The sequence below is a fragment of the Tupaia chinensis genome, unplaced genomic scaffold (assembly GCF_000334495.1).
Source record: "Tupaia chinensis unplaced genomic scaffold, TupChi_1.0 Scaffold000037_4, whole genome shotgun sequence".
In the NCBI taxonomy this organism is placed as follows: Eukaryota; Metazoa; Chordata; class Mammalia; order Scandentia; family Tupaiidae; genus Tupaia; species Tupaia belangeri.
This window is the reverse complement of record NW_006159487.1, coordinates 384068-395627: the sequence shown is the minus strand read 5'-3', so window position 1 is coordinate 395627 and position 11560 is coordinate 384068. Positions and strand designations below refer to the sequence as shown.

Sequence of the window (11560 nt, the reverse complement as noted above, 5' to 3'; positions counted from 1 at the left end):
ATGCGCTCCACCCGCCGCTACCCACGTTCCCCTGCACGCTCCCCAGCCACCAGCCGGACGCATGTGTCGCCGCCCAGGGCCCCGAGCTCGCCGGGCCGCTCACGCAGCGCCTCGCGCTCTCTGCGGACTGCGGGTGTGCATGTGATCCGCGAGCAGGACGAGGCCGGCCCGGTAGAGATTAGTGCCTGAGCCGTTGCCCCGCAGGGCGCTGGGTCTCGGTGGACGCGTGTGCACGTGCGGGTCGCAGTGGGCGTGGAGAGTGGATCTGAGGCAGAGGCGGTGGCGTGGCTCCGAGCGCCTGGCTGTGCCCTCTTAGGACCCTAGAGATTATTACATCCCCCAGTCCCCAAAAGGGTTTTATGGAAACTAACATCAATCAAGTAACCTAACCCCGCGACTCCGCTGAGGAAGCACCTGTGGTCCCACGGCCTGCCTCCCCGCCCCCCCACCACCATCCTTGATCCCTGGGGCACTCCCGGCAAAGCAGGATTGGCAAGGCCACTTGCTCAAACGCACAATTGTCCCAAACCCAGAAATCAGAAGCTGGTCCCTGGGTCCCCAGGCTGTCCTAAGCTCCACAGGGTGGAGACCCTGCCTCCTGGTGTCCTCGGCAGGACGTGGTACAGTTCAGTGAGGGGCACAGTGGCCTTCTGTCGTCCCCAGATCAGCCCTAGCAGGGAAGGGCCCAAGATGCTGTGCTCGGCCTCCTCCCAAAGCCTCCTTCTGCCACAGCATGCCAGGCACTTCTGTCTCTGTCCCTGAGTGCAAGAGGTGGCCGGCTCATTCCTCAGAAGCGGGTCCCACTCACCACCTAGGCCCAGGAAGCTGGATGGAGCGAGGCGCTTTCTCCCTCCGGCTGCCACACAGACAAGCCCTTTAAACAACCGCGGTCCTAGGGAAGGTTGCCTCCTGCAGCTGAGAATGGATGAGACTCTGGTCTCCAGAGAAACGCCCGCACGCCAGGGCCGCTGTCCTGCTCTCGACCACAGTGCTCAGGCGCCTGTGTCCTAGACCTGGGCGGGGCCAGTGTCCGGGACCACATTGACATCAGAAGAGGGAGAGGCCAGGCAGACTGCCCCGCACCAGCTGTGGCGGAGTGATTCCTGTGGGAGGAGCGGGCAGCTAAAGGCAAGAGGAAAGAAGCGCTATCCTTGACCCCTTCCACCCCCTAAACTCTCGTGCTGACTCTCCAGTGTCCCCCAGAGCAACCCCAAGGCCCCTGGACCCACCCCCTCCACCCTAGGCCCTGGAGCACCTGCATTTCTGGTGCCTGAAATGCACGACTGTCCTAAACCCTCCAACCTCACCCAACAGCGTGCCCTGCTCAGCCGCCTGTCCAGGCACTCCCATGCTCGTCCGCACAGCCCCCCTCTAGCTTCCCCCAGCCTCCATGGCGAGGTAACGCAGGGACAAGTTGCTCAGGCCTGGAAGGTGCAGAGCTTGGAGACTGGGCACCTGCTGGCCAGCCTTGAGATGCAGGGGAGGCTGAGTGAGCACTGCTTGCCAAGGTCAAGCCAGCCCTGCCTTAAACGGGGGGTAGGTAAGGAAGTGGGCTTCCCTGTCGTGCTCCTCATCTTGGTGTCACCAGCATCTAGCAGTGCCTAGCACACACTGGTTGTGCAATAAACCTTTGGTGAAATGAAGTGACAACTTTACTCCACTGAGCCAGGAGGACGGACCAAAGGCTTGGACGCACCAGTCATTTCTCTGTCCTCCTCTCCTTCCACCGGCCTTCACCCCCTTTCCTGTCGTCCACTCCGACATCATCACTCATTCACTCATCTGTTCAAGCGTTCTTTCATTTACTCAACAAGCACTTGTTCTACCGCGAGCCAGGCCCTATTCTAGACACCAGGTGACGGTGTAGCTGTGCCACAGCCCCACCCAAAAGCTCGTCTCGTGGAAGAAGCCAGATCAGTAGAGATTCTTACGGTGCAGTGTAAAGTGTAATGACAGGGTGGGGACACAGGCTCTGGAGGAATCTGGAGTTTTACCCTGATTGGGGGCTGTCAGCAAAGGTCTCTTGGAAGAGAATAGGCCTAAGCTTAGTTTTAGAAAACTTAATTGGGTTGGGACCAGCAGATGGCATAGTGATTATGTTGCTGGACTCCCATGTAGTTGACAGCAGTTCAAGTCCTGGACCTGGTGGCTTAAAACTCACACTGGGCACATGTGCATGTGTGCCCAAAAATCCTGAGAGGAGACCGGAGGAGAAGGGATTGCAGTGTTGCCATCCCCCCCAGGGGGTGATTTCTCGCTTTCTGTCTCTCTGTCTCTCTCTGGTGAACACACACGCCCTATAGCAAAAATCTCTCTGAAAAAAAAAAAATTAATTGGGTTAAAAAAATGAGAGGACACATATTCTTTATTGAAAATCAATTAATTTTTTTACATTTAATCACTGTGTGTCATTACAGCATATCAAATGAATTTTCCTATTCTCAATACACTGCATTTTGGTTCAATCAAAGATATTACTGTACATATTATCATCAACAGATAATTTTCTATTTTTGTGTCCCCTAAATGCTTTGATTCTTTCCTTTCCCCCTCGAATCCCTCCTTCCCACCCTTCCCCATCTCCCACTCCTCCCTCACTGTCTCCAGTACCTCCAGTTGCTCTAGAGCACACACTCTGCGAAGAGGGAGAAGTGTGCAAACACTCAGAAGTGCAAGGCGTGATGGGAAATTCAGGCACTGAGCCTTACAGTGGACCAGATCGTCCCAAGGGTTCACACAGTGGACGTGCCAAAGGCTGAAGGTAGCTCTCTAGGGACATCAGTGTGTGAAGACAGGGTAAGAGGACCCCGCCAAAAGGCTGAGAAGGTGCAGCCAGTGGGACAGAGGAACAGAGATCATGGAGTCCCCAATCAGAGGAGGAGGGAGCACCAGGACTGTAGAGCAGGGTCACGAATGCAAAGTGATGAAAAATTCACAATACATTGAGCTAGAGAGGGGGCCAGCAGGTGGGTGGTGTGATGGGTAAGGCATGGGGCTCTCACATCGTCAACTGCAGATCGAGTCCTGGAGCTGATGGCTTGAAAATCAAGCCAGGGGCCTGGGCGCCCAAAATTCTAGGAGAGTGGAGGAAAAAGGACTATGGCATGGCCATCCCCCTACCCTTGGGGATGATTTCTCACTTTCCCTCTCTCTGGCAAGTATACACACCCTATGGCAAAACCTAAAAAAGGGAAAAAGAAAAAGAAAAATACATTAGCAACAAGGGGATCATTGATCAGCTTGGCATAAGTCGTCTCAGTCATACAGTGGGGTAAATCCAGATTACAGTAGGCGAAGAGTGATTGGAAGTGGGACTTATCTGCTGGATGCTTGGGAGCCCTGTCTCAGAACAACCAGGGCCTGCTCATACTATACTTGCTCTGCAGAGTTAACCTTCGAGAGATGGGTGAGAGTTCCAAGGGACCGGAATTTTATTTGAGTATGGTGAACCCAGGGTAATTAGCACTCATAAAATATGGGATGACCCAGCGGCAAATGTTGATGTTAGCATTGTATTAGATAACTGGACTTGAGCCAGAGCCAAGGTGAGACGAACTGAACCTGAGACTCCTGAATTAAGTTGGTACCCTAGGAGGGCATTCTAGACTCCTAACAACTAAAATAGAAAATATTTCTTGGGAAAAATAACCTAAAATTTTTCACAAATTGAGACCAACCAAAGATAAGCCAATGATACAAATTTATTAAGCACACAAGGAAACAAATCACCATGAGTGAGAGCCAGCAGATGTAAGAAGCAATAGGTTTAAGCAACTCCCAAAGACCCTGAGATATTGAAATGCTCAAATATAAAATATTTATGGAATGCTGAAAGAAATAAAAGACAAAAATTACAAAAGTGAAAAAGCAAAGAGGCTATCAAAAGTGACCAGATTTGAAAAGTAACAAAATAGAACTTTAGGGACAGCAGGTGGCATGCGCTGAGGTGCTGGATTCCCTTGACTGTGGGTCGAGCCCCAGTTGACCAAAAATGGGGTTTCCCATCAACAGTAAAGGACCTTATTTTCTCATTTTGTTTTGTTTTGTTTTTTGAGGGGGGAGAGGTTTTTGCTATAGGGCATGTGCACTCGCCGGAAAGACAGAGAGAGACAGAAAGTGAACAATCACCCCCCCCCCAGAGGGGATGGCCACATCGCAATCCCTTCTCCTCCACTCCCCTTTCATGATCCTGGGTATGCATGCACATGCACCTGGCGTGAGTTTAAGCCACGGGGTCTGGGACTCAAACCGCGGCCCACTACATGGAAGTCCAGCGACATAGCCATTATGCTAACTGCTGGTCCTGACAGTAAAGGAACTTCTAAAAGATACGAGAAGAAAGAAATTATTCCATAAGAAAGATTTGCCATACATGGAAGAATGGTGAGCAGATAAATTAGTAAAACTAGGTAGGTACATCTAAATACTGTTTTATAAAATAATAATACAATTTCTCATTTCTGATTTTCAAAAACTGACAGACGATACAGGGAAATAATAAGATGTATTACAAGAGGAGAATTTTCAGAATTAAACTGTTCCAAGGTCTTTGAATTTGGGGGGAGGGAATAAGATATTAACTCCAGATTTTATTAAATACTTAATACTAAAAGAATAAGCGAGCATGTATAGGTTCTAAACCAAGAAAGGGGGAAATATTAGAATAACAAAACAAACACAAACTTGATCCTTTTTTTTAAAAAAGCGAGGAAAAAAGAAATAGAAAAAAGTGGGACAGTATAAAGTCAAAAAAACGAGATGGTGGGGACAAAAACGAGATGGTGGGGACAGGAACGAGATGGTGGGGACAGGAACGAGATGGTGGGGACAGGAGCGAGATGGTGGGGACAGGAACGAGATGGTGGGGACAGGAACGAGATGGTGGGGACAGGAACGAGATGGTGGGGACAGGAACGAGATGACGGGGACAGAAACGAGATGACGGGGACAGGAACGAGATGGTGGGGACAGGACTGACTCACAAATGGCATGAGCTTACCAGCTGAAACATGCAGATGTCAGACTGCAGGCTTAAAGGTCTAGCCAGTGCTCTTTAGGTGAAATACACCCAAGGCGGACTCTGGGAGAGCTGGAAGTGAGGGGACACGAGCCGCCAGGCTAGCACTGAGCACTGAGACCCTCACAGACAGAAGCGGAGTGGGTGGGGCCCATACGTCCCAGACGGAGCGCGCCAGCTCACCCCTGCGGCGCCATGGCGTGGCTGTGACCACTACCCTGCCTTTCTACCCAGTTAGTTTCCCAAATACGTGGCCTCCCTTAGCTTAGGAATCATAGAGCACCTTGAATTTGACTGTGAGGAATTTATTTAGGAAATACCAGTAAGAGAGTGGGGAACAAGTCAGAAAAGGAATCGAAGCTGAGAACGACAGGATGGAACCAGCTATGCCGGGGCAGCTGGAGCTCTGGGAGTCTGGGAGGCAGGGCGGACCGGTCCTGAGGTACTGCCTGGTGAGGGGCAAGGCGGGGCTGTGACCCTGTCGGGTTTTCCGGGCCTTGAGAAGCTCGCCATCACTGGCCAGCACTTCCTGGCTTGCCTCCCCACAGAGTCGGTGTGCGTACAGGAAGCAGCCCTCAGTGTAGATATGCCGGGAGCATGTGAGGCCTGGGCGGTGCCTGGAACACCTGCACAAGAAGAGTTATTTCACCAAAAACATGCTGAAATGAATTACGTACATCTAATCGATTAACTTCGATACGTGAAGTAAACACTGACGGCACTGGAAGTATTCCTTTCAAGTTTTATTTTTTACCTTTTTAAGTTTGCTATAGGGCATGTGCACTCACCAGAGAGAGCCAGGGAGAGGGAAGAGAAAGTGAGGGCTGCCCTGCCCACCAGGGGGTGATTGTGCCACAGTCCCTCCTTCTCTCCTCTCAGGATGTGGAACACACACGCACACAAGCCCAGCATGATTCTTCAGCCACCAGGTCTGAGACAAAAAAGCACATAGCCGGCCATGTGGGATCACGCTGTCTTAACCTCCATGCCAGCTGCTGGCCCTTGGAAGTATCCCTTCTCTTTTTTTGGCAGGGAGAGGTTTTTGTTATAGGGCACACGCACTCTCCAGAAAGACAAAGACAGAAAGTGAAAAATCACCGCCAGGAGGGGGGGATGGCCATGCCTCAATCCCTTCTCCTCATGAGATCTTGGGCACACACGCACGTGTGCCCTGCGCGAGTTTAAGGCACCGGGTCCGGAACTCGAACCACAGTTGACTACATGGGAGTCCAGTGACATAGCCATTATACCAACTGCTGGTCCCTCTCTGTTCTTTTGTTTGTTTGTTTGTTTTAAAATATTTTCAATTGTTTATTATTATTTAATTTGTTATAGAGCATACATGCTCAACAGAGAGAAAGACAGAGGGAAAGTGAAAAAGCAAGCCACAGGATTCGAACTATGGTCAGCCATGAGGTTTTTGCTATAGGGTGCGTGCGCTCTCCAGACAGAGAGAGACACAGAGACAGAAAGTGAGAAATTACCCCCCAGGGGGGATGGCCACGCCGCAATCCCTCGCATCTTTGGTCAGTAGTCCAGGCCGAGTGCCCCGGCACCACTAGGAGACTGCATCCTTAGCCTGAATGCTGCGCTAGTGACAGGCTGGGCTTTAGGCCGCCAGGTCAGGGAGGCCTCAGCTGCAGCTGCGCCCGTCTGCTCTACGTGGCCTGACCTGGCTTCTTCCTACGGGTGTCTCGGAGCCACGTGTCCAGGACGAGAAAGCTTCTCGACTGCGGTTCGAGTCCCAGACCCAAGGACTTAAACCTCATGCTAGAAATGTGTGCATGCCTGCCCAAGATCCCGAAAGGAGAATGGAGAAGGGATTGCAGCGTGGCCATCCTCCCTGGGGGTGATATCTCGCTTTCTGTCTCTCAGTCTCTCCAGCAAATGCACGCATCCAATAGCAAAAATCTCTCTGAAAAAAAGTTATCGAAAGACATTAAAGACCTAAACAAGAAAGAGACGTACGTGTTCATAATTAAGAAGACGTAATGTTTTCAAATATCTTTTCTATATACTTGGTCAATTTCTTTTTTAAAAGTTTTATTTATGCATTTATTTATCCATTTATTCTGAGTTTCAAGCTGTTGGGTCCAGAACTTGAACTGCCATTGGTCATGTGAGATTCCAGCGCCTTAACCACCACACCATGTCCTGGCCCCCATATTCAGTCAATTTCAATAAAAATTCTTCAGGCTTTTCAAGAACATTGACAAACAGAAGTCCCAAGCATAGTCAGGACATTCCTCAAAAAGAAAGGGGGAGAGGAGTCGCCCACAGAACTCAGAGCTGTACGTTGTGATGACTGAGTGCTGGCATGCAGGAGGACAGGCCAGCGAAGCCGGCTGGGTGTCCACGTCTGAGAACAATCGATGTGTCGGGCAAACCAGCAGATCGCGGGGGCTGAGCCACACGGTCTGCTGGGGAAACAGGCCATCTGGAATCATCAGTGATAGATGAAAGAGTTCAATGTGGGGCTGACCCCGTTGTCTAGTGGTTAAGGGAGCTGGGTCCCACATGGCCAAGATGGTTCGAGTCCCGGCCCTGGTGGCTTGACATGTGCGTGTGCCCCAAGTCTCAGGACGGAGAAATGGAGAGAGGGTTGTGGTGTGGCACGCTCCATTAGAGACAGCTCTCTGTCTCTGTCTCTTTGTCTCTCTGAAAATCACACATACACCCTAGTAATTAAAATAAAAAATAATTAAATGTGAAATTTTGAACTTCTAGTACAAAATATGGGAGAACTTGGGTTTTTATTGGTGATGACAGTTCTCCATGTCACGAGCTCTGGTGTGAGGGTCCAGTTCTTGCACACCACATGCTGTGAGCAGCTCCGGGAGCTTAGCACACCCGCCACTCAAGCAGCCCCCGCTTCTCTGTGTCGGGGATGTGCAGACTGCTTCCCTCTTGTTATTCCGAGATATACAATAAATTATCGTTAACTTGGAGAATATGTTTTTGACCTTAGTAAAGGAATTTTTTAATATAAAGAATGCACTAACATAAAAATAAACACTAATTAATTTATCCACTGGAAAGAATTCCTGTTGCATTGTAAAGAAAATACAAGTCTGGGGCCAGCAGATGGTGTAATGGTTGCGCCGCTGACTCCCCCACGGCCAACCGGCTGAGTCCAAGACACAGAGGCTTGAAATTCACACTGGGCGCATGTACGTGCATCCCCAAATTCCGGAGGAGAATGGAGGAAAAGGGATTGCAGGTGGCCATCCCCCAGGGGCTGATTTCTCACTTTCTGTCTCTCTGGCAAGTGTATATGCCCTATGGCAAAAAATCTTTCCCCCAAAGAAAATATGAGTCTAAACTTGTTTTTGTAACATCTCTAGTCCAAGAAGAATTATTATCCAGAATACAACACATGCCCTGAAAGTTATTAAGTAAAAATAATAATAAGCATTAGAAAAATGAGGAAGGGGGGGAGCAGCAGGTAGCGTGGTGGTTAAGGTATTGGACACTCCCACATTGCCAATCATGGTTCGAGTCCTGGACCTGGAGCTTATTTTCTCACTTTTCCTCTCTCTCTCTCTCCTCTCTCTCGTCAAATTTTAAAAATGAATTAAAAGGGGGGGGCAAGCATGTGGTGTGGTGGTTAAGGTGCTAGACACTCCCACACGGCCAACCACAGTTCAAGTCTCAGACCCAGTGGCTTGCTTTCTCACCCTCCCCTCCCCCCCGTGTGTCTCTCTTTGGTCAAATCAAAATAAGTGAATGAATAAATTAAAAAATAATAATAATAAATAATAAATAAATATATATTTTTTTAAAAAAAGAAAATAAAAATGGGAAAAGGTAGAAAGAGCTATTTCCCTAAAGAGGAGACACGAAAGGACACTCAGCCTCACTGGCCCCGTCAGGCGGGTACAGTCAGGGTACCTAGACAGAGGGCTGCACAGCGTGAATGGGCACAGAAGTCACTGGCCAGCAGCTGGCATGGTGGGTAAGGCACTAGACTCCCACACAGTCGACCACAGTTCAAGTCCTGGACCCAGCAGCTTGCTTTATCACTTTCTCTCTCCTCTCGCTCTTTCTCTCTCCGGCGAGTGTATGTACCCTGTAGCAAATTTAATAATAATAATGATAAATAAATTAAATGATTCATTTAGAAAAAGAAGTCACCGACCCTCCTGAGGAGGTGGTTCCAGGACACCAGGGGGCTGACCTAAAGGCGATTGTCAGAATCATCCTAAGTGCCCACATGGCCAGGGCTCAGTCGGCTCCAAGCTTATTCCCAAGGGAGCCCTCAAACACTCGCAGCTATGGCAGGAAGCGTGTTTAACACTCGGAGCAACATGTCATGTTGGAGAGGGCACAGACCACAGGGCACACGCCACATGCTCCCCGCAGAGAGGACACCGTGGAGCTCAGTGAGCAGCAAAGCCTCTGCCCTGAGACCTCCTCACCCTCCTCGAGCTTCCAGTCAGACCACGGGGGAAGGCCGGCAGTGCAGGGACCTCCCCGCGTACCCCACAAGATCGGGGCTGTGGAGGCTGGGGGTGCATTGCCACACCGGGCGCTGCTGGGGCCCTGCATCTCCGTCTCACACATGAAGTAATCGGACAGATTGAAGTAGATCCCCATCAAAGCCCGAGTCCTACGACAGGCGCTAACAGCCCGGTACACAGGCCTCCGCGGTGCCCTGCGACCTGCACCCCCTGCCAGGAGTTGCACACCTAGCGGGCTCCCAGTGCAGCTGTCCTGGCGGTCTTCGGCCAGAGGGCGTCACCAGGTGAGTCCAGAGTGCAGGGGCTGGTGGCCTGGCCTCCGGACACGTGAGCACGGCTGCTGAGCCAGGTGGGCAGCCGCAGCCTCTCACAGGTGGTGGTGTCTGCCCTAGGCATGGCCCGTGGCCCCCGGGGTTAGACGGTCCAGGACAGTGAGGCTGAGAATTCTCGATGTACTTTCAGCTCCAGGGACCCATGACGCTGCGGAGGCCCCAGAGCCAGGACAGAAGCTGTGGCCAAGGGGCCTCCTGGCCACTTCCCCTAGAGGAGGCCACCATCACCCTGCTGGCTGTCAGCATGGGGCAGAGACGAGGACTGGAGACTGGGGCTGAGGGCAGGAGGGGCCGGTGCACCAGGGCGGCCGGGACACACTCCCCCAGAATGTTCAGGCAGCTCCACACCCAGCGGCAGTCCTGAGGCCTGCTGGCCGCTGGCCGCTGTCCGCGGGCCTCGCATGGGCCTGGCATAGCCCTAGCGGGCGAAGGAAATGGGGCTCAGACCGGCCGTGGGCTTGGGCTTCCGCACCGGTGGCCCCTGGTGGACTGGGCGTCAGCCCTGAGCATGCCCCCCGCTGTCTCCCCAGTGCGGCCAGGAGCCCCAGCTGCTGCTTCTCTGGACGCAGAGCAGAGGCCCGAGACACCGGAGCCAGAGGTGAAGAACGTCCCGAGGTCTCCCAGAAGGGCCTGCTCTGCCCATCACAAGCAGCTGAGGAAGCGGGACTCGCACACGCGGGAGACGAGGCTGAAGGGAGGAGCCACGTCACCCGGTCATTCGCGGGCCCAGAGCAGAGCCCCCGCAGGACAGGAGCCAGTGCCCAGCGAGTCGTGAGTCACGAGTCACGGTGACCTGGTGCCTGGCGTCTGCTGTCCTCGGTTTGTGGAGATGAGGCCTGAGGACGTGGGAACAGCACCGGGGCCTCTGGGAGCCCCCACTCCGCCTCGCCAGGAACCTCGGCCTTCGCTCGCTGCTCCGAGGTCTCCCCGGCCTGCACGTGTCCGTACCTTCCTGCTGCGGCCAGGACAGGCGAGGGCCGGGTCTGCGTCCCTGGTGCTCGCCTTCCAAGTCGAGGGGAGTTTCTCCCGCCTTCCAGGACCTGTGGCAGGAGCGAGATCGCTGGCTGGGAATGGGGCCAGCCTGCCCGTGCCCGACGAGCAGAGACGAAGGAAGACTTGGCAGCACTGTCCTTGGGGGCAGGCAGACAGGGTGAGCGCTCCAGGGCTCCATACCCGGGGGGCTCGGGCTGGCGCGCCTGCAGCGAGTCCACCTGCCTCTGCGCACCTTCCTGCCTCCCAGGCCGACACACGTGCCTCCTCACTCTGCCCACGGGCCCCAGGTCCCATAAGTCCTCTGCTCTGAGCCCGATACCCCCGTCACGGCCCTTGTCATCACCCCAAAGTCCCCAGCTTCTCTGACGGCAGCCCCGTCCTCCCAGCCTGGCATGCAGCTGCTGTACCTGTCCCCATCAGTGTGTGAAGACTGCAGGGTCGGGGTCTGACCCTCTTGGTCCCGGTGGCCGAGGGAAGGAGGCGGGGTCCCCTCCATGCCGATGGCGGTGAGATGGCGGTGAGGGTGAGCAGCTGGGGCTGGGGCGGGGACGGGCCGTGGGGGCAGCCAGTTTCGGCCAGTGACACTTGGGAACAAAGGTGGGGCAGCTCGCTCCTCCGCTGAGCACAGGCCTGGCCTTCCTGAACAGCTCCAGGAAATGGCCGGGATTCCAGATGTGGGAGGAAGTGACCTAGGAGCAGTGTCCATGCTCTGAGAGGGGGTGGCCTCCCTGTCTTCCCCTCCCTGTCTCCCCCCTCCC

General features: G+C 53.2%; 1 protein-coding gene across 1 annotated transcript in view; it reads left to right on the top strand.

The window, feature by feature from the left end:
* Positions 1-1984, top strand: part of HEPACAM (hepatic and glial cell adhesion molecule) — a 27220-nt gene extending 25236 nt beyond the window's left edge. Inside the window, exon 8 of the mRNA XM_006140581.3 lies at positions 1-1984. This exon is cut by the window's left edge and continues 28 nt beyond it. Coding sequence (XP_006140643.1) covers positions 1-189 — 189 coding nt within the window. The 3' untranslated portion in view covers positions 190-1984.
* The last annotated feature ends 9576 nt before the right edge of the window (positions 1985-11560 follow it).